Below are 27,804 nucleotides of genomic sequence, written 5' to 3' on the forward strand. Positions count from 1 at the left end.
TTATGAATAAATCAAGAACTACTTTAATTTAAAACACAAGTGCAAAGGATTCACAACTACAGACGAGCAGGACTGTTTGTTTCAAATTATAAATCTTTTCTAAGCCCTGCTTTTTTTTTGTGTTAAAAAAAAGCAATATATCTGGAATACAGAAACATTTTACATCAAAATTTTTCCAGTGCAGCTAAGGAGGAGCTTAATGAATTAATTTCAACCAACTCCATCAGCCCCAAACTTAGACATCCAGTCTACAGAAAACCCCTACCACTTCTCTACCTGCCACGGGTGAGAGAGAGTGATTTCATCCTTCAGCAGGTGTCTGAGCCAAGGGGATGAACCACCTCCAGAGCTGTTCCCCCAGGGGTGTTCCTCTCCCCATGGGCTACAGAGCCAACCTACACGCTCTGCAGACTGGGTGCCCACCCTTTGATGGCTGGCAGCAGTGCAGATGAATTCCATCCCAAATTACTTCAAGTAATCAACTGTGGCTTCAATTTTGAAGCAGGATCTGTAGCTGGAGCAAATAGCAGAGGACAGAGATTATGAACATCTTCTGAAGAAAACGCAGTTCTGAGGTCAGTTTCTGAGACAGCAAGACTGTCCTGAGAATAACTTAAAGTCCAATATCTTGGTATCTGGAGTTTCAAAACAAGATCCCAGTTCCACATGTAGGAATATATTCTTGAGACCTCACAACAACACACACCATCACTGTACAATGTTAACCCCAAACTAGAGTCCAATTACCTTGAGGATCTCACCGACCAGAGAGTGCAGCATACAAAATACCTAAAAACTATGTTAAAATAACTGAAAGAGCTGTTTAGACAACCAGAAACCTTCCAGATGTAAAGGGATGATGGGGAAGGGCAGACCAATAGCCAGACAGCAGCACACAAACACAAAAATCAATCCTGGGATATGCAGGACAGCTCAAACTTTTCCATTCGGTCTCCTACAGCATTCCCAAAATGCTAGCCAATAACTGCCCCAGGGCAGCTCTTCTCAGCCTCTCCTGGGAGAAAGGACTGGGAAAGCAAGGTGCCTGGAAACCAGCCACAGGAACACGCTGTTCACATTCCAACCAGCACACAACGTGTTGCAAATGGTGAATTTTCAACCGTAAGATTTTGGTGGCAAGAGCACCTGGTCTTCATAGAGTCCCCTTTGAGGCCCGTATTCAAGGGTTTCCCCCTCCAAAAGTTTAAAGTCATGAAATGGATTCAAGATTGACCACTAAACCATACATATTCTGCAGCAAAAGAGAAGCATGTTGGTGCAAGAGAGCCACTTAGAAACAAATATACACATATCACATCTGCTCCCTAAGGAAGTGTGTGCAGGTTTCTAGGTTCACGTTTAACCAAAGGAAATTAAAATCATCTGTGAAAAGGTCTCAGAGGAAAAAAAAAAGTCAAGTCTTTGTGCATTGAGAGTTTAAAGGGGTCTGTGCCCCAAAGTGAGTCAGCTCACAGCTCCAGTGTACAATGAAGGAAACAAAGATCACATTTCTAAGTGGGAAATATCGCTCCAGCTCAGTAGTCAGTAGCCAGGGTGTGCAGAAACTCACAGACATTCAGATACACAGCTTCAGACTCCACTTTCGAATGCCATCCTTCGGCAGCAGTGATCCCCAAGCCATGGAATACCCGCTTTATCCTTGAGACAGACTTGGTCTCACTTAGATCTAGTCTGTATTGATTGTCTTCAGCAAAAGAGAAGCCACAGAAGGCTGAGGATGCACGGACAGGATTCACATTCGTCCTCCAAAACAATCACTGGCAACTTCCAAGCACCATTCACAGGTTGAGACTGCCTGGGCTCTTAATTTTTTCTATATATTTTTTTAAAACCATTCCTTTTCCCTAGTTTCCCCTCATATAAATTCAGCAGGTGGAGGTGCGCTTCCTGTACTGTTGGATAAGGGGAACCAAGCACTCTGGAAGTCCTGTCTGGAGCAAAAAGGGGTGATCCAGAAGTTCTTGTGCCGTTGCTCTTTCCAATGGATCCCGTGTCAACATCCTTTCCAAGAAGTCTCTCAGAACTGGTGAGGTCTGTGAAAAAGCAACCAACCAAGTCAACCCCACAAAGGGACCAGGCACAACTCATGGAACACCAGGCTGCCAAATTGGGTGTGGTTAAAAGCATCCTGCACATTCCCAATCTATGTCCCTGTTTGCCCATTAATGTGACACAGGTCACGTGCTTTTTATGCTATGGAATTAACTCTCTGTCACTGGTAGGCACAACACTTAGGTTGTTTTCTTTTGAATGGGATACAGCCAATTGAGATAAGACTGCCTGCCACGTCCTTCCATTTGGGTTACTCCTGCTTGCCATTTTGTTACTTAAACTTTTCTGGATTTCAGCTCAAAAAGGATTCCTGCTACCTGGGTACATCACTTGGGTAGGAAGGGGGCATCAATCCATTCTTTTACTGGTCACAGATTATGGAAAGGTAGTTAAGTAGGATTCTCCAGTAGGTTCCAAGAGCCTGAAAAACCCTCATGCTAATGGTACAAGAAGATGAAGAAGCTGCAGAATAAGTACCAAAAAGCTGAATGACCTCACAGGCTTGTCCTTTGGAAGAGATGTAAAAGCCTGAGAGTCACCAGCCCCCAAGCACCACTTCAAGACCCTGCACATCTCTGGCTGGTTTCATCTTCTGCATTGTTAAAATGGAATAAAAAAATGAACTTGGCATATATTTATGCTGATAGTTACATTCAGTTTAGACTGGGGGCATTTTCTCAGCTCTGGTTCACTTAGTAGATCCTGAAATACTGTTCACACAGAGCTATTGCTCATCTTAGGAGCGCTTTGGATGACTTTGCTTGGGATTGCTGGAGAAGGCACCGCACATCTCAGGATGAGTGCCAGGATCCAGCCTGTATCCCTGTCAATAAATCTGCCTATGCTTTAGCAACCCAGCAGGGATTATCCTAGGTGGCATCCCTTTAACCTGCTGCCCCCAGTATTGCAGTCACTGACCACAGTGAGCCATGAACTGGCACCAGAACAGAAGGCTGGATCCACAGCTGGAGCTGCACTCCAGCAGGACACTGGTGAGGATGCACACCGGCCTATAAGTCAGAGGTCTGCTGGAAGCCAGTTTGCTTCCCAGTACAAAGTGGAGTAGAGCAAGACCATAACCAGCTCTGGCTGTGAGAGCCTGTGGCAGGGCCATGTCAACAAGCAAGGTGTGACCCAGACCAGGATGATTTCACACTGCCCAAGGAGGGCAAGCACCAGGTCCACAATGTGACCATGAAATTTTAATTAGTGTTGCAAAGGCAGAAAAGAAAGAACAGCTGTTGATGTTGGAGTGTGTGCTGTTAGTTCAGCAGTCTACTCTCTTAAATAATTCAGTTTTAGCAGCTGCAGATGCTCTGATTAATTGGAAAGGCTGGGTAGCTCAGGATGCTGTAGAAGCTGTTTGATCTCAGAGGCTGGGCATGGAATGAAAGGAGGACTGCTTTAAGAGGGCACTGAAAAGTGATCACTCTGTTTCTTATGTCACTGCTACTTTTTCCTAAGAAACCATGAAGCCAAGTTCATCTTCTGAGCTGCTGCAGTGTCTCCACGAGTTCCCGTCTGTCCTGAGCTCTCCTGCTCTCCTAACCCTTTGTAGTCCTGAAGGCCATGCAGCTGGAAACTCCCAAGAGCAGGAATCCTCCTGTTCCCTTCCCTGGAAGATAAGCTACTCTGTCGACATCAGCAAGCTGGGAACTGCTGGGTCCACCTGAAGCAGCTCTGACCTGCACTCTCCATTTATGCCCAGCTGCCCTCATGGCCGGGGCTGTTTCCCAAAGCAGCCACCAAGACCCCAGGGCCAAAGCTGTTCCCCAAGAAACAAGTCCTAGCAAGACCATTTCCACAGCCAGCTGCACTGGGAACAGCTGATATGGATGTTTGCCTATGGTAATCATCAGGCTTACAAGTGTTTGGCAGCATGCTCACCCTGTGGAAGTTTTTCAGTTTGGGAGGAGGGCTGTCACGGAGTCTCTTCATTGCCTGGACTGGAGAATCACTGAAGTAGGGGGGTTCTCCATCTACCATCTCTATCACCATGATCCCCAGGGACCAGATATCCACCTGTGGGAGACAATGTCACATCAATACACACACTCCAGAGCAGCAGGTCCTTGTTTTGCCACTTTCACAAAGACCCCAACACCCCATCCATGACAAATGGTACCAAGAGAGTCCAACACCGATGCCCTTAATGCTCTTGGGGCTCCTTACAGGAGTATAACTAAGTCAATTTTGCACCCAGGACTGAGCCATGCTGGTGTTGCAACATGTAAAGGTGTGCAAGTAACTGCTTGTACCACACCTGGTTGGTTGGTAAACAAAACTAGTCAGTCTGCTGCCACCTGCCCAGAATTCCAGAGCTCCCATGTCTGCTTTCCCTGAGGGGAGCCCCTCAGAGCTCACAACTTCCCCTGCTTCCTTTATGGAATCGATTTACTGATCCCTATCATGTCACAGGCTGCTCCTTGCCCACATCTGTCCACAGCAGGTACAAGTCTAGGCCAAGCTTTAGGTGTAAGAATAGAATAAGTTGATGCCTTGCTCCTGGGAAGCAGAACAATCTGGTTTTCTACTGATTTAGGAAATATTGATGTCATCACCATCAAAGCCGTAGTCACAGTCAGGTTTATATTTTAAATAGAATCTAGAGACTTCCTAGAAAAGCCAATAGTTATTTTCCTGTGACACTTCAGACCATTACTTGCTCCTCTCCTGCTATTAGGGAGGCGGTCCCTTACCTCAGTGGTGTATGGTATCCTTGCAATGACTTCTGGAGCCATCCAATAAGGAGTACCTACCAAGGATTTTCTTTTAGGTACATCTTTACTGATCTGAGCACAGAAGCCAAAATCAGACAGTTTGACCTGTACAAAGAGAAAAGCAACCAACCTTAAAAATAAGCCTTAAACAACACAGAGGGCAACACCAAGACAAAGATGACAGAGTAAGAGGACGAGAGGAAAACAAGGGATTGGGAACAGAAAGGAAATAAGAGACGGAGACTGCAGCAGCAGAAGACAGGAAACAATTTGTCTGAGGAAACACACCCTGCCATCCAACGTCAGAAGAATGGAGTCGCTCTTGATGTCTCGGTGAATGACCCCCTGAGAGTGGAGATAGGACAGAGCCTGCAGCACTGACTCACACACTGTGGCAATCTGCTCCTCGTTCAGCCTGCAATTAGAGGCAGGGGACTTAAACTGTGCAGAGAACAGTGCTCCTTGACAGGGGCACACGGAGGTTAAAGCACAGACACTTTGGTTCCCTATGACAATTACCATCTCACCTTTACCATTTTTCTGTATCTGTTACTGCAGAAAACATTTTTGACTTTATGGTTGACAATTTTAAGTTTTCATAGGTTTAATGCAGAGAAATTGCACTTTAAATTCTGTACCTAAATTCATTCTGCAAGATGCTGTTTCAAGCAGTTCTGACAGGCAGCAGTGCTGCTTGATGCCAAGGTGCTGCAGTAACTGGTGAGACAGCTTTTTTTAAAGCAAATATAGTAAAGCCATTATTCACAAGGCTTATTGTGCAACTGTATCCACAAAACATCCAAACATATCATTTGAGAATGAATATAGGGATCCTTTAGGCCTTTCCTGCAGACACTTGGGGTACACTCACACCTAACTAAAGGTAGCACAAGCTACAAGCAGGGAAGACACTTCTGATTTCTACCACTCTGTTAGCACATGGAATATGGGCCCCAAGAACCTCCTCTTTAGAAGCTCTTGCTGTTTAGAATACCAATACAAAAACCTTCACAATCAAGTAAAAATGGTAGAAATCAAAATTCTCTCCTGTACCTGGGGACAGTGACAGCTCTGCATGTTTACACTGAAAAATCCTAGGAGTGAATTATTTCAAAGAATAGCTGAAGTACCCAATTTGAGTACTGTGGATTCTCAGCCTAACTCTAGCAGTAGTTCTGAACAACCCTCAGCTGAGGACAGAGAAATGAAACATCCTCAAATTTGGGTCTGCAAGTGAGCCTAAGGAGAAGAGAACGCTCAGAAGGCAGAGCTGTGCAGCAAACCAGCACCTTCTAAACCCATAATCATTTCTACATGATCAGCTGAGAAATCTACACTCGTGCTGCTTATTTGGCATCCCATACCTTACTCTTCCAAACCAGGACAGCTACAGGTTGTAGCTGCACTGTGCCACACTCACGGCAACTAAATCTGAAGGGTAGCAGGGGGCTACTTCTGCCTTTATGATTTAACCTGAAAAGGGAGAGGGACAAAGGCTACCTGTGGGACTTCCCAGCACAGAAGCCAATGTTTTTAGGAGCAGTACTTTTCATTTCATAGTGCCTGAGCTGATCCACCTGAGAGCCCTGTGGTTCCAGAAGATCACAAGAGGTGCATTTTCACCCTGTCACATATGGAATTTGGTTTCAGTCAAGTGACTGCATAGTGTAAAACAGATTACTGGAGGATTACCTTGCTCCTGGAGATGTAAATCACTTATCCCCCTCAGCAAAAGTTTAATGACAGCAATGATGGTATTTTCCTCCCTGGGAAAAACTGATAAAGGTTTGCAGCTTACTTCTGATAAATGTTACGGTTATAACAGATCCTGCTTCCATCATGTGGAAAAACAAGCATTCATTAACAGGTTCAAAGGAAGCTTCTTAAAACAAAACTAGGCTGAGGTCTCACTGGTGGATATAAACACACAGACCCTTCATAAACCTCTTCATCACTTTTTATCTGTAATTCAGTTCCAGCCAAGAGCTACAAGAGTTTCACTGGCCCTGTCAGCTGTAACTGAGAACTCCTCAGGATTAAATGTTGGCTTGCAGACCCTGAGATGCCTCTGAACTCAATTCTGGACAGGCCTGCCCCAGGCAAGTGTCTCCAGGGCACTCCTTCCAGGTGGGGTTGTGGAGGCTACAGAGGATAATGTGGCTCTTTATGCCTCTCAAAATTATCACAGGTGTGCTTCCAAAACACAGAACCCAACAGAGTAAGCTACATGCCTTAAATCCACCAAACGACTAAGATACATGCCTTAAACCCACCACAGCACCTAGGCCAAGCACGTATGTGAACTAAAGGTATACTATGATTTTAAAAAACCTGATACAACCAGTGCTAGCAATACTGCCTAATTGTAATCCAATTAAAATCCTGAATCTTCCAAAAAGAAACTTTCATGCTACAGACTTTCTTGGTCAGTCTTTCCACTGGCATTCCCTGCCTCAGTTTCCAGCCTCACAGGACTGCTCTGAAGCAGGAGGAGGGTGCTCCAGAGTCATGGGTAAGACACGATCACCGTAACTGCATCATCAGAACACCTTGTGAGATGGAGCAGAGGCCATCTGAGAACAACTTCTTTGCCCTACAGAAATGCTTTGGGTACTATTGAATATGAAGCAGTGTAGATAAGGAAACAAATTTAGGAGAGTGTCTAGTAGTTGCTATCTTTAGGCAATGAAATTTGGGAAGGAGTCCAGATCTCAAGGCTCTGCTGCACTTCTCCAGAGGAGTTAGTGAGGTTGAATTTGTGGCTAAAGTTCCACCACTGAAAACTATTTCTGCCTGCTCTTTATACTTATTCAGTGAACATCCTGGCCAGGATTCAACAGATATAGTAAACAACACTTTTTATGACTACTGTGTTTTACAGGGAAGGTCATCAAGGAGATGACTAGTGGGTATCTGAAGGGATCAGTACTTTAAATTAGTCCCTTCTACATCAGAAGTATTATCACGTATTTTAAATGGATAACAGTTTTAAACAGCAGTAGTTTCAGGGCACTGCAAACACAAGATCTCTGAGGGAAACTATTTGTCCCAGAAATCCCCACTGCTGCTCTTGCTCTCCCATGTTGATGTCTGGGATTTTGCTTTGTACCTGATCTGAGACACGATGTCTGTGAGGGCTCCTCCCTGAAGGAACTCCATCAGCACCCAGAGCTCCTCTCCCACAAGGTAGCTCTTGTACATCTCCACAACGTTGACATGTTGATAGTCCCTCATTATCACCACCTGTAAAACCACAGTGGACAAGTGACCACCACAAAGTTACTCACCACACTTCATCTTATCCAACCCAGTGAGCGCACACAGCCCTGTGAGCATAGCACAGAGCCTCCATCCCCCCAGTAATAGCTGCTCTTGGTACAAGCATAATGCTACCAAGAGGAAGATGATCCTGCTCTTCTCCTCCTTTTGCCACACTGATTGCTCCAATGTGGACAGCAGGATTCCCCTGACTTCAGCACACTCACCTCATTGAAGAGGAGCTCCCGGCGCTGCTGCTTCCTCAGATCCATCATTTTCACGGCCACCTGACGCCCTGAGTGCTTCTCCCGAGCGATGCACACAATTCCTGTGGAGCCCTCCCCAATCTTGACATAATTCTCCAGCAATGTCCTGGGATCTCCCTGGTCCACAACCATCCTGAGGGCAGCTTTGAACTGCTCGTGAGTCACAACCACGGGGTCCTCGCTGGGTGGTTGCCCCTTCCCAGCAGAGTCCTGGGGCAGGTGAAGGTTGCTGGAACTGGTCTGGGTCTGCCGGTTCCTGGGGGACCCTGCCGGGGAGGGCCGGCCTGGTGGCACTGCCACAGCCTTCTCTGCTGTTGGGGACTTCTGGGGAGTCCCAGCTTCAGAGATCATCCTGGGGAACTCAGAGGCAGGTTGTTCTGGGGGGAGAGACTGGGCTTTGGCTGCAGGGCTGTGGGGAGAACCCCACTGCTGGGGCTTGAAGAAAGCATTAGGCTTCCAGAAGGACAAAGAGGAAAGTGAGAGAAAGAAAAAGTGATGGTTGGATTAGCAAGCAGCAAGGTGAGGAATCAGTTCTGTGTCATCCCATTCTGCCCCAGCACACCTTGAAGCAGACTGGAGTCAAGAGCTTCAGGTTCTTGTCTCCAGGTCTGCCCAGCATATAGCTTGGATGAAGATATCCTTGGATGCAGATCTTCAAGAATCCCTTAGGGAATGGGTGCTACACTTTACTCCAAATCGAGACAGTTTAAAGGGAACATGCTTTAAAAAAAACCACCAAGACACAGAACCCACAGAAAAAAACCCCAGCTGCTAAAAAGCATTCCAACCTTGCCACCAAAACTCAGGGGCAACCTGTGCTGCAGAGAATTTGAAAATCCTTTATCCCTCTGTGCCTCTGATCTTTCTTTGTATAAAAGGAAAGGGGATTCATGCCAAGGCTGTAAATCACTTTGATGTCTTGGCCTAATTCCCTTTGGGTAATTACACTGCCTACTGAAAACACTCTCTGCACTTTCTACTGGTACCTGCAGAGCATTCCTGTCGATCAGGCATGGAATTAGCTTCTCCACTTTGGGAAAAGCACCAGGAACCAGGACAGCTGGAGGCCGCCAGCACGAGACTCCAGCTACACAGAGCCACCTGCCACCTCACTGACTTACAACTGACCTACAGTGAATTTGGATTAGCAGTGCTCGAGGTTTTTGGAGACCTCCCACTCAAATGACAAGCAGGCCCAACCCTGTTTAGTGTAGGAGATGTAGTAAGATCACAGCCTGTGGGAATGTGGCTTCAGGATATGCATTCCCATGCCAGGAAGGATAAATATTGTCCTGCTAATACTCCTGGAAACATTGATTAATTAAAATTCAAGAACATTTAGCAGGTGGGGTACAAAATACATTATATATGTACATGTATATATGTAAAATAAACATTATATGTATATAAATATATGCAAAATAATAGTGGATCTGTCAAAGAAGCAACTTCAGAAAGAGCAAGCCCATCATTTATATTATAGGGTAAAATAAAAACCTCAAAGCAAAAAGCTTTTTCTCTCTCACAATTCAGAGAGATTATTAATAAAGTTAATAATATGGGCATGGGAACTGAAAATTGCCAATCGAGAATTTTTTACAAGAGCACTCATTTTCCCTGTCTCAGACAGAAAATAATTGTGTAGGATTTAATTCTACGCACTTTGGGTTTTAATCAAGGATTTTTGTCAAAAGCAGAATCTGCATAAGCCTCACACACGGAGAGGCCCTGGAAAACACAATTTAGTGGCATCAGGGCACAGCACAAATGCAACTGCCTGTCAGGAGTTCCTTCCTCCCTGTACACCAGCTCCACCCCTGCAGTCCTGTGCTGACATGCTCACAGCAACACAGAATTTATTTCCCAAATCTTGTTTTGTCTCAGGAGAGAGAAAAAAAAGTTTTACATAACCCAGAGCGTGCAGAAGGGTACACAACACGTGTGCAAGCTCACACAGGTTTGTTTAACCACGCGCAAGTCTCATTTCCTGCTCCTGTAATCTGACAGTCCCCATGTACATGTTTTCTGTCTTGGGACATTTTGAGGTGTCACTGGTTGTCCCACTCCTTCCCTTCATAAGGAAGGCGCGCTCAAACTTCCCGTGGTGCCTTTCAAGGCACCACCTTCCCATTTCAGCCAGCTACCCAGCCAAGTGGTGGGTGTTCCATCTCTGGAAGTGTTCAAGACCAGGTTGGAGCGGCCTGGTCTAGTGGAAGGTGTTCCTGCCCATGGCAGGGGGTGGAACTGGATGGACATTAAGATCTCTACCAACCCAAGCCAGTCTGGGATTCCATGATTCAGTTATATCCCTGTCCCTTTCATCTGCAATTACACATTTCTCACACATCATCAGCTCCATCAGAGGAGGAGATCCAGGTTTTCATCATCAGAGGCTGGCAAGAACATCTCAGATAAACACCTACCAGGGATGGTACAGATCCCTTACTGGAGTAGGGAGATAGATTACATATCTTCCAGGTCCTCCCTACTCCTCTTCTCTGACAAACAGCTGGAGTTCAAACACTCCCAGGCACATCCACTTGGCTGGTAACTTCTGCTCCTGCTTGTGGAAGGGCTGAGCCTGGCAAAGACACTCTGTCTAGGGAAGACAGAAGTGGCCAGTTCCAGGTACTCAGGGACAGGCCTCCAATCAGTGTAGGTCAGCCCAGAGTTACTGAGACAGCAATAAGTGCAGTTTGTGCTACACAAGGATTGCATTCCTTCAAAATCCTCTCCCTTGGAAAGGAAACCCACTGTGCCCAAAACCTTGAGCCTGGATCCTTATGCAAACTGCAAGATGCTGGATTGGAGACATCCCCTTCGTGCAACACCCTTCAGAACAGTCTGGCTCGGACAGTGGTTCCTATCATTGTCCTCCCAGTTGAGGGACTTCACAGCTGCTGGAAATCAGCCTGGCCCAGCACCAGCTTTGAAGCCACCAGACAAGCCATGCAAAGAAGATGGGTGCTGGGTCAGCCCAGAATGGAAAAGAAGCAATGTCTGCATTTCCTATCCAGTACCAGGAACCAGAGATTTTCTGCAGTTTAGCAAGAAATGAGTCATCCTTTCAGGACAGCTTTCCTGGGGGAGCAGTAGCTATGAGCTGTCCCACCCTTTCCAAAATCCAACAGTCTGATTTCCTGTGTGACAGCACCGTGGGTGCTGATGCAAACCCTGCTGCTGTAGCAGCCGGCAGATACAGCTATAACCAACACACTCTCCTGAGGTAGCTCTAGTTTGCACAGGCAGAAGAATACACTGCTAATGCAAATCATGGCAATTTCCCAAATGGCAAAGGCTCTTTGGTGCCAGCAGAATGGCATTGCAGTTATGCCTTTACCTCGCAGAAGGTAACGACCAAGACCCCTCGTCCTTCCCAGCCCACGCTCCCGCAGCTCCGCCAAACCGTCTGCTGGAGATCTGGCTGCCATCCGGAGCTGTGCCTCGCAGCATCTCGTGAAGCTCAGGCGGACCACACATTTCCCCTGCCCAGGACTATTTTGATTCCAACGTTAATCATAACAAGAACAGATGGTTGCCCGATGTTTGCAATTAAATTGGCTGTATATGTAACCTCTGGAACTGTAAAGTCAACACTGCAATCCAGTGAATAACTCTTACCTTGATCTGCAGGGGAGGGCCTGGCTTGTTTGAGGTGCTGGATGAGGGGAACATGCTGCGCAAGAGCCTCCTCTTCAGGCTGTTCTCCCGGGATTTGGAGTTGGGGCTGCCCTCCCCCGAGGGCCTGGCGTTGGACTGTCGCTGAAGCCAGCCTTCTTCCGGGCTCTTCATCGCCGTCTCGCTCTCCCCCGGCACAGCGGGCACATGCTGCAGCCCCGAGGCGCGCTGCAGACAGCTGCCATCGGCGTCCTGGAACTCCGACGGCCCCAGGGACTGGGCTTTTGTCACCATTCCGTTGGGATGAGACTGCCCTTCCAGGCGGGGCTTGTAATCCGGCCACATGGTCTGCCTCCGGGCCACCTTGGACCCACCATTGCAGTTGAGGTAGTTCCCATACTTGTCTGCCCAGTCTCCTTCAGGACTCTGAAGGTACATGTCTGGGGGTCTCTCGTCTCCCAGGAGCCCAAGGGACTGGGCTCTCCTCCTGCTGGTGGGGCTCCTGCCCCTCAGAGTGTTCGAGCTGATGGCAGAAAGCTTCTGGATGTCATTGAGCAACCCAGAGATGTAGCCTTCCACTTCCACGGTGCTGCCCCGTACCACGGTCTAGGAAACACAAGGGAAGGTGAGAAACAAGTCAGAGTTGTAAGAATTGAGGCTCAGTTTATCTTGCCAAAGGTTAAATTTTGTACATATAGCTAAAGACAACTCAAGGAGTTCAGGGAAAATTACAAATTTTTATCTTTTGTTTCATCGTCCTTTACTGGGGGATAAAAAAGGAGTCCTTGGGTCAGAGGACTGTCAGAGAACAGCAGTGCTGTCAGCCAGAACAGTCAATTTTGCTGTTGTGCTCACATTCTAAAAGCAAAACTGGGATATTTCAAAACTCCTGGCTTTCTTGTGCTGAAACTGCGTGACACTACATCACTAATGCACTCACCAAGCTCCTGAAATACTAGTTCTCAGAAGTTCCAGCATGCTGCAAGCTGCATTTGCAAAACTCACCCTTGCTGTGCCAACACAAGGTTCATCTCTCCCTTGAAGCACGCTCAATAGCGTCGTAATCAGCCTCCCTCAGTCTGCTTCTCCTCAATTTCTGCTAATACATCTCAATCCTGACCAGTGCAGACCGTGCTGTTCCAACTCTGCCTCCCTGCTCTGCTAAGCTATTATAATTAAAAACTATGAACAAAGGGTCACAGCAGCCCACAACTGCCTTGTAAGCAAACGCTGAAGAACAAGGCTTCCATCCAAACAGGCACCAGCTCTGTACAAGTAGGACACTTTAAGCTGTTGGTATATTATGTAGCGTTCTTCCTTGTTTTTTTTCTGGAACTGAAAAGCTTACAGAAGCTTTTCTAGTGCTGGGAACCAAAATGTTTCATTTCTCCACAGAAATTTGCAGCACAGGATCACTCCTACACTTTCATGAACCTCTGCCTGAGGAAAGTCCTTCCCTGGAGTGACAGCAATCTCCTGTTTGCTGACTGAGCTCCAGGGATCTTCTAAACATGCTGAATTAATTATACTAAGACTAATATTTAGCTGGTGCAACACAGTAGCTCCAGCAATTTTAACAGAATGACACCACAGTGCACAAATGAGCACCTGGTTTGCTCAGTGTCTGAGAATGAAAGACAGAACAGAAGATTTTTGTTCAACAAGGTGAAGAAAGGACAACTCAACTCACTCCATAGCACACACACCAGCTGCAGCTGGAAATTCTGGTCTTCACTCCTACTCCCTCACCACTCACACACCCCTTCCTCCACAGCCCAGCTACTGTCACGGAACAACGTGCTGGGGACACAAACTTTTTGTCCAGAATGGACAAAAGTAATTCCAGAAAGACGTGTGTACTCTCAAAATAATAAGTCTCCAACAACATGCAATGGCCTCTCCAGAAAATCCACTCCAGTGCTCTCCTCCCCTTCTAGCTAAAACTCCCTAGAAGTAGACTCAGATCACTCCCATGAAGTCAGATCTAGCCCCAGCAGACAGGGGAGATCAGGGGAGATGTGAATTAATCTTGCTTTGCTGCTGTGTTTAAGGACTGCATCAGATTAATGAGGAAACATCCAAATTGGAGCCAAATCTATATGGAATGCTCTTACATAGATCATGCCTTACTGACCAAAACTGAGAAATTGTAACAAGAAAAGCACCTTTTAATAAGCCACACACAAACCCAGGAACTACTCTGATAGTTGAATCCAGGACTATATATGAGGGCTTGGCCAACTAGCACTTGGGAAAAAAAAAAAAAAGACCTAATTGACTGGTATCACTGAACAGGAATTAATTCAAATGGCGTTTACCAGAAACAGTCAGCTTTGTTATGCAGTCTAAGAGAGTGTTTGCACTTGGAATTACTGGGAAAAATAGTGTTAGTTTAAGATGATTCTTTAGTTTTTAAAGCCTGTTGGGTATTCTGTCCTTGTTCTCTTAAGGATTTCCACCTGCTTTCAGCTTTTACCATCCTCGGGTTTAGTAAGTCAGATATGAATGTCCTGACCAGCATAAGGCTCAGGGTGAACTCCAGGAAATCTCTTCACACACATTTCTGTTTCAACAGTGATGCCTCACACTATTTTGTGAGCATCCATTGCCTAATACTTGAGGAAACTTGGTTTGCTCTGGGAATGCCATGGGTGCAGTGTCCAGAGCCTCACTGAAGTCAAGATACAGGGGAGTGCTATCACTTCTCCCTGACCCAAAGCCCCCTACCCTGTGATTGATGAAAATTGGGTTGCTTGACATGACTCTTTTCTTGATAAATCCATACTGGCTGCCAGCTATTACCCTGCTATCTCCTTGGAAGCGGCTGCAAATAGATTACTTGCTTATTTGTTCCAGTCTCTTTCTGGGGATAGAAATTATTCTGACTGATCTGCAATTCCTTGAATTTCATTAGGCCCAACTGACTTGAAAATATGCAACTTCTTAGCTAAGTCTCATTTCTGTTCCTGTTCTTTTCTTTTTCCAGCCTGCATTCTCATCCCTTCATGCTCATGCTAATTGTCAGCCCACTGATCACACTTAATAAAGACCAGAGAATAATCATTAAACACTTAGGAATTCTCAGTGTCATCTGATAACTTTCTTCCAAAATCAGCAGTGAACAAATTCTTTCCTTCATCCTCCTCAGTGCACTCACGATGTCTTCCTTAGTGCCCTTTATGTTCTTTGAGAATAACATCTCTTTTTGTGCCTTGGCCTTCCAGTTTTGCTTCTACATGAATTTCTTTTCTCTTTGCCCTTTATAACTTGACCTAGTTTCTACCCTTCTGAGCAATCCTCCTGCAGTTTAAACTCATTAAAGAACTCCTGATCTAACCAAGTTGGTCTCTTATTACACATTTTATCTCTTCTCTGGATTGTGCTCCTATCCCCTACTACATTTTGAACCTCAAAGCACATTCAGGACACCAGGCAATAACCTCCTGCCTTTTGGTTTTTTTCACCTTTTCTTCCTAAGCAAGTTTTTCCTTTATAAAACAGCATCTGCTCAAAGATCCTGATGGGCCATTTCATTTGCAGGTTTGATGATGTACTAAATCTTGCATTATACCAAATATAGTCCCCTTTAGTCCCCATGTTTTAAGCACCTGTACACATATATTCATCAGATAGACAACTCTTTTATATCCCTCCTAAATTCCCAAGTAGCAACATCTCTATTTTACAACGAACCATTCAGTTTTTAGGCCCCCATAGGGTTCTTTCAACCGGCAACAAAAACCTCCCCCAAGTGAGCAAGACTTTAAGCACAATATTTCTGTCACCATCTTTCATTTCCTTTCCGGAGAGGTCACCATGAAGTTGCCTTTTCCCACAGCATGTTCCTGCTGTCACTTACGCAGTCTCCAGATGCCAGTACCAGCAGCCATCTAAAACCACCCATCTACAGGAATCACTTGTTTTCCCTTACTGAAGGACATTCTACCATTACTATGTCCCACTTTCCATTAAAATGCCGGTTTATTAACCATTTTAGTCCAGACCCTAGCTTAGTCCTTGTTGTCCTTACTTGTTGTCGATGAACAGCAAGGCAGCACTACCCTGCTTTCTCTCTCCCACTCAGGCTTCCCAGGCAACTTAATTACCAGCCAAATTTGCTCACCCACGAAAACGACAAACCTGCTAAAACAGGTCTCTCCATGAACTCTTCTCTTGGCTTCTCTGTACAACAGCCGAACGCATCCTGGTCCTGTCAGCCACCATAGGAGCTTTCACAGGTCCCTGTCACAGTGACAGGCAGCCAGCTGGTTATTTCAACACTGACAGCAACAGGTCAGGATCCTACTGTCCTTATTCCTGATGAAGTTCCTATCACCTTGGGCTATCAAAGCCTGCTATCCACTGAATTCCATAGAGATACCGCTCTTGGTCCCATTCATGGGGCAATGGAAACAGTGCCTCAACTTGGAGGCAACTCCCCAAGGAACAGGAAAGAACAGTCTCCCTCTCTTACCTTCATAGGCTGGAGCTGCATCCTCGTGATCCTTGAAGGGTCTACCACTGGCTTGGGGCGCCTCAGCGTGTCCAGAATATTCTGCCATTGAGGTGGCAGGCCCACAAATTTGCCCTCCTTTGGGTCAAACGAGGTGTGGACACGGTGCTCAAAGTTCTGCGGGGCTGAGATCTCGGGGCGTTTCTTCTTCTTCTTGCGGAACATGATGCCTGAAGAGGAGAAGGCAACGCTGTCAGTGCCTGTCTAGGGCTGAAGTGCCCAACCAGTAAAATCACATATCAATTCTATGAGTTAATTATGTTGTATTGAGAACATTCTCCAGCAAAAAGCACTTTAACAGGAGCTGATCACCTGCTTTTACAGATGAGGAAACAGACACCAAGAGAGTGATGATTTGCCCAAGGCCACCTCACAGGTTCATGACCGGGGTGGGATTTCTAGTGACTTCCTTTATTTCTACAAATTCATATTACCTGATAAAATGATTAAAACCAATAACTTAGAGATACGTATTTATATTTTACCTGTTTACCTACATTAAATGGCTTGGAGTCCAGCCAGTTAGACAGCATTGATTCCACCACAAGGCTAGAATTTAAGGTGGCTATAAACAGGGCTCAGGTTTTCTTCTCACTGCTTACGCCAAGTAAGTAATATCTACTTGATTCCCATTTAAATACAGCAGAGCTGTTGCCAAATGAAGAGCTGCCCGAGACTGACTCTGGATCTCAGTTTTTCTTGCTTAGACAGAGGGCTCAGGAGGGAGAGAGGAGGTGGTAGGTGGAAATCAAACTCTGTCAGCAGGTAGCTGAAGAAGCTAAAATTAAAAACTAAGATTCCTTTCCCTTGGGGGCGGAGAGAGACAGCTTGTGTGAACAGCCAGTGCAAGTGCAACAAGCCAGAAGCACCTAACACTGAAATATACCCAAACACAGGAGACATCCAAAATCAGAATTAAGAATTTTATAACCAAAAATAGATACTTAGATAGAAAGCTGAGAGATTGGACCTTTTTGAAATTGGGAAGTTATGAAGGAAAAGGAAGAACCGGAGTTCCACATGCAGTCAAGAGGTGGGAAAGCTGGAGGACTGCAATGGATTGACATTGACACAACCTCTTCACAAAAACCAGATAGTGAAGGTAGGGTGAGGTAAGGAGATTTTTTTATGGAGAGCCAAGTTTTTCACAGTGGGGAGTGGTGGGAGTGAGAGACAGGCATAAATCAAAACAGGAGTGGTCCTGACAGGATAGAAGGAAAAGCTTTCCTGTGACCAGGAGAGCCCAGCATTTCAGCAGCCTGCCCGGGCAGGCTCCATCCTCAGGGGTTTGCTCTCAAAGCCAAAGCCCTGAGTAATCCAGCCTGACCCTCCGAGCTGACCCTGCCTTGAGCAGGGGGGTTGGGCTGCGCCTCTCAAGGTCCCTTCTCTTCTGAAATGTTCTATGACTGTATTCACTGCTTTGGGAAAAAGCTGCACATGCTTTTTAAAGCAATTAACATCCACCAATAAACAAAAATAACATTTATATGCTCTTCCTCTTCCACAAACAACATTACTATTGGCATTTGCCTCTCACTAACACTGCTTACAGCTACGAATGCCATCTCTTCCCTGACATCAGACTGAAGATTTTTGCCACTTAATCTTCAACTTTGTAGCAGTCACTCTTCCCCTGTACAGGACCTCAGCGTCCAACTATTTGTGCTGAATAAATATTTATAAGGGTCAGAGAGACAGAGAGATAACCTGCTGTGGTGTAGACATGAACACACTTCTAGAGGACACCAGTCTCCAAAATCAGCACATCACAGTGAAATCTATGTCAAACATTTTCCAGGTTGTCCCACTCTAAACTTGTTTAGGGAGCAAAGTGCAGCCGCCAGCTGAACAATGACTTTGCACCCTGGTGCTAGACTGGGGTCTTGAAAATCCAATACACACTGGCTCCCAGTTTGGTTACCACAATCCTGCCGTTACAGAGATAGGAAGTGTTTGTATGGCAGAGAAGGACCTTTGCTCCATCTAACCTCCCAGTCATGCAATCCATCCTTGGATTCACACACACTGTCCCATTGCAACAGCCTACTAAAGATACCTCACAGGTAAAAAAGAAAACAAAAGGTTAGGAAACTAAAAAACAAAAAAAGTACTTACAAAAGAGGCCAGAAGCAACTGCTCTGCCTAGAAGATTCTGCAGCCAGAATAATCTTTGCTTAGAACAAGCTCCAATGAAAACTCAAATACGTCTTAATGGAGAGCTTATGGGAAGGGTGTCTGTGCTCCAGGTCTGTATTGCAGCTCCTCAAACACACTGATTCATCTCTTGGGCCCCTTAGGTGCTGCTTATTAACTAATAATCAAGACTAAAGTCAGAGGGAAAAAAAGTGCAGACAATCCCAGAAAGGAAAGATAGTCTAATAGCTTGTGGTGTTAGTGCTCAAACCAACAGCTGAAGCTGCTGAGGAGCTTCAGAGCTTCCAAGGAAAGCAGGGAGTATCTCTGTAGTATTACAGCAAGTGGTTCAGTTCTGAATCCTTGACTACATGTCAGTTATGACAGCTCCTTGATCCACCTTGACCCAGCCAGAGCGATCCCAGTGATCTTACTATTTCAACCAGTATCTCTCCTGCTCCTACTCTCACAGCTTCACAATGAGAAGATACCCAGGCCATAGCAGACAAGTTTGCTCTTTTAAGTGCTTCATGTGGCAAAGGGTCCTGTGAAACAGGGTGTTACAAATGTCACAATCAATAGCACTTTTAGCATCAATGGTTTTCTGAACATGTCAGGTATTTCCCCATAGGAAAAATTATTCTGGCTTAAGTGCTTCAAAATGCAAATTTTTAAAGCCCAGGTGATATTTTGGCCCCAACCAGAACAGTGGCTCTGTTTCACCACCTCAGTTTGCAGAAGCAGAAACACAACACTACATTTGTATATTTACATAAAACCCCTATCCCTGGCAATCAACACATGGACTACACTTGGACCCCATAGCCAAAAGCATGCTTCCAAAACCCAGAAAGGAGCACCTACTGAGTTCATGGTCAGTTTTAAGTGACTGGTTGGCATGGCCTGCATCTACCTTATTGGCTTAAAACAGACAGCTTAAAAACAACAAAATGTAATCAGCTCCAAATACAACACACCCCTAGGCACCCAATGGCATTTGCTTTATATGGTCAGCATCAATCCCTGATTATAAAGAGATCAGACAGGTGGTTTAAAGGTAAACTGCATTAAGATCAAACAAAATACATACACTAAAAATAGTTATTTGAAATCCAATGAATTCTAATAATCTTGCTAGGTTTTGCATCTCATTGAGGAGGTCTGTATTTAACCAGTCTCCTTTCACTTTGTGGTTTTCATGCAAGACCTATTTACTTGTATTTCCAATACCCAGCTAAAGAACGTTTATTGTTAAATAAAACACATAAAACCAGCCCTTCTCTAAGTCAGTAAGAAATTCATAAGAACATTTTATGTATATAAGATTTTGTAAATCAAGTAAAACCTGTATTTAAACATAGGCAGCATCCCTTTAATATAACAACACAAATACTGTGACACTGATTTTATAATAATCTACTACACTTTAGTCTTTCATTCAGTGCTGACAACTGTACTGTAAGAAATGTCACAAACATAAATAATAAAAGTCACTACCACAAGACAAAAGCAGTCGGAGATTGAAATTCTCTCAGCGATCCATTCCTGCTCCCTGGGAAACCACGTTAGGTTTTTCAACTCCAGATATAGCTGTTCCTAGATGATACAGTACCAAAAGCTGTCACATCTGCCAGTGAGCACGAGAAAAAATCCCACAGCCAGCAGATCCAGAGCAGGGGGAGGGATCAGCTGAGAAGGAGGGGCAAGAAGAGAGAGGGGTCAGGCTCAGATGAGAGGAAGGGGTGGGAAGATTAAGGATGGCAGGGGAACTGCGAGTTAGTAAGGAAGAGAGGAATGGGTGGGAGACGGGCAACCCGAGGAGGAGGGCACAGAAATGAAGCAACACCACCGGAAAAAAAACAACAAAACAAAACAAAGCAGATAAATGTTATCAGGAGTGGCTCGTTCCAACGCCCAGACAAAGGCAGCAGCGAGCACTGCCTTCTCACCCGACCTGCCTCCACCCTGCTCACGTCCAGCCACACGTTCCGCTAGGACACCGCGCCGTACGGAGCCGTGCTCGTACCCTCCCTCACTCACACATGCACTTGATGATAGCACGGCAGCACAGAGCTACTTCAGTCTCACTCGTGCAGTTTCCAGTTAAAAATAAGCTCTCCCTCCCCCTCCTTGCTGCAGCACTGAACTCGTTCATCAGCTCATTGCGTCGCTATCGCAGATCTGGACGCAGCTCCCTACATTCCTCCTGCCCCGGACGAGAGATAACGCTTGGTCTCTGAGCTCAAGAAAGCCATTCCCGTAATTTCCAAGTCCTCCCACAGCTGATCTGCCAAACTCCTCTGCCTAGCTCCAAGAGGAGAGGGAGAGAAGGAGAACTCTTCCTACAGGACCTGAGGAACTGCAATATGCAGATTGAGTTTGCAGTGGGAAGATGAAGGTCCCAGAGAACCCGCCAATAAAAAGAAAAAACGTGTTATTTCCATACTCTGCTACTCAGGTCACTGTCATGTGCTACATTTGAAATGGATTACAGGTTAACTAGGCCATTATCCATGCATGTCATATGCATGGGTTCACACAAATGTATGTGTGAATATGCACACATGGAATTTCACTGCATCCCATACCTTCTAAAATACTCATGTTTGCAACACTCTTATTATTTATAACAAGCCATAAACGATCATAGCAGTTTGCAAACAAAGGGAAATGACAGGTTAGGTCCCTAAAGAGCTGACAAAACCAAATGTGACTTCACACAGCAAGGAATGGCAACAAGGGTCAGTGAAAGGGAGAAAGAAAAGCCAAATGGTCCAAAATCTGAAATGGGATCTAAGAGCACTGCCCTGACACCTTCCACGTTTGTCTGCAATTCTAGTTTTAGAAATACTGGTTGAAGTACTTTTTTATCCTCCTAAAGGAAGAGTGGATATTTCCTTGGTGCGCCATTCCTTTCCTCATTTCAAGTCCTTTCCTTCTACTCCTTTCTCCCTCACCAGCCCCCATGGCAAAGCTGCGTGTCAGAGCAAAGCAACAGCACAGCATACTGATGTAATGCTCTAAATCCTGCCCAACCACACATGAGAGCACAGATTGTAATATTACACTAGAAATAAGCTTAGGGAGAGACATATTTGTTATATTGGTGGGTTTGTTTCTGAGAAATGAGAAGAACAGCACAACCGTTTTTTTTGCTGTGCCTCCACTGAGCAGGGTCTGAAGGCTTCTGAAGGCTCTGGTGCTGCCTCTCTCCCCTGTTCCAGTTCCTTGCTCATAAATTAGGACTAAAACCTAAAACCCAGTGAACGCCTATTTGCTCAGCTTGTTTGGGACGCTGCTGGGTTACATACTTTTAGATGTGTTTTAGCTATACCATACCAACTTCATTCTGGGACATACATAAAAGCACTTGCAAAGAAAAGACCTCTTGAACTTTCCAAAACCAGTACAGACATGTCTCAGATGCTAATGGGCTTTATCCCTTGACAAATAACAAAGTTTTCCCTTATTTACAGTCCCCTAGAAATCCCAGCTGAAGTCACCATCCAATTGTGTCTGTCTCTGAAGTCAGGCCCCACCCTCTAGAGGTTTCATCTAAACAGACGAAAGGTGAAGAAAGGGAATTATTATCCTCATTTGCAGATGAGACAGAAAAAAAATTACTAGCCCTGTTTCTTCCCAGGTATGTCTAGATTAGCAGATCTACAACATCTCCCAGGTATGTCTCCTGGCTGCTTTTTAACTTTATATCAAGGCTAGATCCAGGCCCAACACACGCTGGCTTCCACAGAGAGAAAATATGGGTGCAGAGCCCCAGTGGAGGCCAAGACACACTCTGACCGCAGGTTTCATCTGGACACCAGCACATAGGTCCAGATGCCTTGACAGAACCCAGCAGCACAGAACAGAAATCACCTCCAAACCTCAGCTGCAGTCCAGTGCCTTCATTACAAGACCAGCCTTTCCCACCTGGGCTCAGTGTGTGAGAGGGTAAAGCCACCAAACACTGCTGCATCACCAGGGAAGGCAGCTCACTCGTTGTGGCCTCGGCACGCAGAGCCAGCAGGACGTGTGCTGCAGGTCACCAGGCTGAGACCAAAGCCACGACGACTCTGAGCCTTTTCCCCCACCTTTTAGGTGATTCATGTGGCTTGTGTCCTGTTCTGGCTATACCAAACCACACAGCACTGCACCTCTAACACTCACCTCACACCTACACCCCTCCCCGATCCCGGTCCAAAGAGCAGCTGCATTGTTCCACATGGATTTACTGACATTATTTTGCCATGAAGGATGCATCAGGGTTAAAAATAAGTTGCTGTATTTTGCTGTTAATCAAAAGCACCACAGAGCTTCAAGACAGCCCTTGAAAGACTCAGGACTTCAACTCTCTACTGTCTTGTGTGACAGATCCATTCAAAATCATCATAAAAGTACTACTGAGATTAGAATAAGAACATTTAAGTTCCTGTCTCCAAAAATTCACATGAATAGTAACACCTTACATATCAGACAAGAGGTTATGTTGGGACAAGCCAAAGGGCCACATCTGGCATGCAGGGTCACATGGCAGGGGAAAGAGCCAAGGCACTGGGCTGCAACACTGGACGCCACGTCCTGTAGCTCCATGCAAGCACTGGAAGCTCAGTGCGCTCTTGCATGGCTCGCAGATCCAGCTGCCTCTGGCACGCGGGGTTACGAGAGGGAAGCTGCAGCTCTGTGCTGCAAACGGGAACAGCACAGATTTTACTGTATGCAGGAAGAGTCACACACTCAGGGAGCAGGACTAAATTCTCACAAGCAGACTTGTCCCAGCAGAGGCACTGGTGACCTCTGTCCTGGACAAGCATTCTCACTCCAGCAGCACAGCAAAGAACTGACGGAGACGCCCCAGAAATTCCCCAGATCACCCAAGTATAGAGATGCAAGAGTTAAACTTCCTTTCAGCCAACACTAAACAATCTCAGTCCTCAGTCCCTAGTTATGCTCATCATGTTCTCCCAAAGAGAGCTACAAATATATTTAATTGCTGTCAGCAGCCTGCAAGGCAGTTTGCTTGTGTTATCCCCACAGGATAACTGATGGGAAAACTGCAGCCCAGGCAGCGTGCCCCAAAACACGGAAGGGACAGACTCACTTAAACCCCACAACCTGCCTGACCGTCAGTGCCTTCCTGCTCACTGCTGCCAACACTGAGATGCAAATTTAAATTGCAACAGACAAGTCTTCTCCCAGGGAATATCGGTTATCCTGCTCTGTTTGCCATGACTGTGAGCGTTCACACAGTCCTCTGTACATTAAAACCTGAGGTACACTCCTAACATGAGATAAATGACTGCTATTGGCTACGGCTACACTCTGTTCATCAATTAATTACAAAATAATTTAACTACTAACACTACAAGTTAAACAGCTGAGCCCTAGAGAAAGTGTAATTTCCTGAGACATTTTTGAGGGAAATAGACTTCAACTTTTAGTCTATGGGCATCCTCCATTCCCACTGCTCTCTTTTGCCAGACAAATGGAAGGTCAGTCACAGAACAACAGTATCATTGCTAAGACAGAATAGCAGTGCATTAGTCCTCGAACCACATGGTAATCCTGCAGCTTTAGAAACCATAATGAGGAATTCCTTAAAAACAAGACCTGCAGCAGCCAAGTGCTGATTTTGTGCTCCATTGCACTAAGTCTATGCCATTATAACTCAAAGTCAGTGAGACTGAAGCAGGGTTGGTGCCACAGGCAAGGAAGGCAGTCCCCAGTCCAGAACCCCCCCGCCCCCGACAAGGTGTCAGAGTCTGCTGTGCTCTCTGCAGCCTTCAGTGCTGAGCAGCACAACTCCTGGTGAGCCTTCAGGTGCTCCTGCTCACTTGTGTCCTGCCCAGGTACAGAGCTCATGTGCTGCTCCAAATGAGATGGAACTTCAGCAGGGTACCCCCCCCTGTGAGCACCCAAAAAACCCTCAAGTGCAATACAGAGCTCAGAGCCTGGCTGTGTTTTTACTTGCAATTGGGCTAAGCTAGTCCAAGCTGCTTTAAGCAATTTTGTTTAAAGCAATTTACACAAATATTTAGCTCTTTTCTCTGCTTGTGAATTTCCCTAAGCATATTAGAGAAGTAGGTTAAAAAGAGCTCTTTTTCCCTGATTTGAGGCAGGACAGACAAACTTTAAAGAATTCTCCTTAATTAATTTCATTCACCTTGGGAATGAAAACCATTTTGTGACCAAGCAAGTTTTGTTTCTCGTTTTTGCAAGCCTTGGCAGCAGGATCCAGGGTGGCCTTCCCAGGTACATCCATATTCACACCCATCTAGACAGAAACAACCCCTGTGCAGGGAGCAGGCTTTCCATCTGGGAGCACAGTTACTAACCCAGCAAGCTATTTCCTGATAGCTCTTTCCACTATGTGATCAGCTTTACTTCTAGATTCATGAACCATTGTTCACACAGCATGCAGGACATACATACCAAGGCAGCAGTGAATATTAAAATCAATATAAAGCTTCATCACACCATCAGGAATGAGACTTTTCCATGGGACAGGGCTGGAGAGAGAGCCAGGCAGCAGGTTCCCTTCCCCAGCAGCTGTGTTAGGGGCTGACTCAGGTTGTACTCGAACTCAAAAAAGCAAAGACTGGGCAAAGGTCTGTTACTCTCCGTACATCCCCCAGCCTCACCCGAGAGCTTGCACTCACCAGACACAAATTGCTCTTCTGTTTTTTCAGTGCTCTGTCCCCAAATACATTAAAGCATTAATGTCCTGGCAAAGAAGAAAGCAAATATTAACAGACAGGACTGTTTTGTCTCACTGCAAATACTTGCCTGTATGCATTGGTTACCTGACAAAAATAATTAAGTACAAACGCTCAATAAAACCATATATTGTAACTTAAATAGGACGAGATTAGGCAGCTTTCAGCCAGCCAAAACACACTCACACACCCAGCCCCACACGAGTACTCCAGCATAGCTTCAGGAGGTATTCTGAAAGGATCCTGGCCAGCACAGCAGCCAGCAGGTTGGGAATACAGACAGGAGGGGTTTAACCAGACCTCTCTGTAAGGTATGGTGAGGGTCCTTGCAGATACAAGATACTCAAGAGCAGATACTGCTCTGTCTCCTGTAAAGGCGATGAGTATGCATGTTCCTGACATGCTGTCTGCTCTCTCAAGCATCATCCGTAATAATTTTTAACCCCTTCTTCACCCCAAGGTTTTAAGATCATCACCCTGCAAGATTCAACAAGGCATTTTCCCTCCACGTTCCCCATCCTCTTGAGTGTCCGTTGACTGAACCACCGGACCTCAGCCCCACACGTAGTCCCACCTCATAGACCCTGGAAAGTAAAAACCACAGGATCTTACGGGCAGCCCTGCTGCAACAATGCCGGTGGTGGACAGTTCCAAGGGAGAGGAGAAAGAAGGGTCTGGAGGTAAACTCTCCCACTGTCATGCAGCAAAGCCGATTGGAGGACGGTGTTGCTGGGCTATAGGAGTGAAGATGAAGCAAACTCCTTCCCAAAGGAATCCAGCTTCCAGTTTTTCTTCCCTTCCAGAAGCATCCCTTGAGAGAAAATATTGTATGACCCCTCTGAACTATTCCACTCTCACTTCACCCCAGGCTGTCACTGCCAACACACGTGTGATCATTACCCTAATCCTTGGCAGTGGCACGGCTCAGCTCTGAAGGGAAGGGGTTAAGCCGAGGCAGCACAGCCACTGGGAAGTGGAGACTTAGTTTAAACTGACAAACCCAGTCCTCCGTAAACACAGGGAACAAATCCCACAAAACAGCGGCCATTAGGACGGTTGTTACGGCTTTAAAGCAAGCAAGCAAATCAATGTTGATCCCCAAATCTGCGGGAGGGCCCTTACCCCTGACTCCTCATTGCTCTGTGACCAGAGGTGAAGTGAGAATGCTCCGCCACCGGAATCCGCTGACGCGTCGATAAACTTGAGAGAGAAAGACGGCAGGAGAGAGCGGGAGAAGAAAAAGGGGTGGAGGCAAGTCTGACATGTTTGTACAGTGCCTGGTTCACCTAAGCTGCCGAGTTTGATTTCAGGGTGTGGTAGCAGATGTGACACAGAAGCGCTCAGCGTGGAGAAGCCTCAGATTCCTGTTCCACGGAAAACGACAGATGTCGACAGCAGAGCCTCTTGGGACCATGTCGCCGCCTTCTCACCATCTCCTTTCTTGGTTCCTAGAGGGGACAAGAGAGAAAGAACTCAGAGTCTCACCTGGGCACCCCAATGTGCCGGGTCTCAGGCAAGAACCTTGGGGAGATCATCTCCCATTCCCCTCCATCCTTTTTCACCACCCCACTTCACTGTGACTTATTAAAGCTCAACTCGTCAGCTCCTCTCTCTCGGCTCCACAGCCTCGGGGCCAGGAGCTGCTGCAGCTTCTAACGAACCTGACATCTCCGCCTGTGCCGCCTGGCTGCAGATTTCAGGACCTGCCACCAATCCCTTGTCATTCCAGGAAGGAAAGCTTTGATTGCTTGCTTTATGGCTCGCTGTAGAAGAATTCACCCCATTTATTTGCATTGCAGATGAGTAGCACATGACCTGGCGCTTTTACTTTTCCCCTGTCCTCACCATGAGTCAGTGCTGCCAGGTCTGGAGTCTGGGATCACCCTCTAATCCTGTTGCGCTGCCTGTGCCTCAGGGTTTACTGGCTCCTGGAAATAGACTTTCCACAAGCGACTGTACTCAGCAGGACACCAGCTCCGGCAGTGCTAGGTGGGCTTGGTGACTGGGCCATCATCAGAGGACACTTTGAGGATTACAGCCAGAAGCGGTCAGAGTTCATGGCAGCAAACCCATCAGCTGCCCTTGCTCCATTGCAAATAAAGAGGATTCTTGGCCTCTCCAAACCACTGACAATGCTGGCTTAACCCTCAGATAGTTTTAGGTCCAAAGAACAGAGATATAAACCATAAAAACCCACCACCGTGACTTTTTTGGGGTTTTTTTAACATCGGTTTTGTTGAACCACCCTTAAAATAAATAAATAAATGAGTGACATGCTACAAATAATCATTAGGCTCTCATTATTCTTGCTGGGAGTGGCTTGGCCAGCAGAGATGGGCCAGCCCAGTGACCTTTTAGCCACGTTTCCCAATTCCCATTTTCCTCCCTACCTGTTCATTCCAGCTGAAAGAGCTGCAGTATCTTTGTACAACCACCAGAATCTTGGCTGTAGTTGGAATTCATAAGCTCTACAGTACTATCATGGAGAAGGAACAGAACCGAGGTTCATA

The 27,804-nt window shown here is 46.1% G+C and overlaps 1 protein-coding gene across 4 annotated transcripts; it reads right to left on the bottom strand.

Moving 5' to 3' along the window:
* On the bottom strand, nt 1–26,639 carry PAK6 (p21 (RAC1) activated kinase 6). Of its 4 annotated transcripts, none has more exons than XM_032112880.1 (12): nt 26,417–26,639; nt 25,907–26,105; nt 25,238–25,302; nt 20,082–20,270; nt 16,410–16,618; nt 11,939–12,541; nt 8,279–8,770; nt 7,903–8,036; nt 5,082–5,208; nt 4,773–4,898; nt 3,961–4,095; nt 1–2,054 (listed from the first exon to the last, which is right to left on the bottom strand). In XM_032112880.1, the coding sequence occupies exons 5-12, from the start codon at nt 16,611–16,613 to the stop codon at nt 1,887–1,889; spliced, it is 1,989 nt and encodes a 662-aa protein (XP_031968771.1). In that variant the 5' UTR covers nt 16,614–16,618; nt 20,082–20,270; nt 25,238–25,302; nt 25,907–26,105; nt 26,417–26,639; the 3' UTR covers nt 1–1,886. The 4 variants fall into 4 exon arrangements, with proteins under 4 accessions (XP_031968771.1, XP_031968770.1, XP_031968769.1 ...); XM_032112879.1 differs by having other exon boundaries at nt 20,079–20,270; XM_032112878.1 differs by lacking the exon at nt 20,082–20,270.
* Nucleotides 26,640–27,804: the final 1,165 nt, after the last annotated feature.

This window comes from Corvus moneduloides, chromosome 6, assembly GCF_009650955.1.
Source record: "Corvus moneduloides isolate bCorMon1 chromosome 6, bCorMon1.pri, whole genome shotgun sequence".
In the NCBI taxonomy this organism is placed as follows: domain Eukaryota; kingdom Metazoa; phylum Chordata; class Aves; order Passeriformes; family Corvidae; genus Corvus; species Corvus moneduloides.

Excerpts from the sequence above, each read along its gene's own strand:
- PAK6 (XM_032112876.1), bottom strand. Across the intron at positions 8,771-11,938 it reads GCCCTCCCCTGCAGATCAAG|CCTAATGCTTTCTTCAAGCC; the intron begins GTAAGAGTTATT and ends TCCTTCTGGAAG. Across the intron at positions 5,209-7,902 it reads GACATCGTGTCTCAGATCAG|GCTGAACGAGGAGCAGATTG; the intron begins GTACAAAGCAAA and ends CTCTAATTGCAG.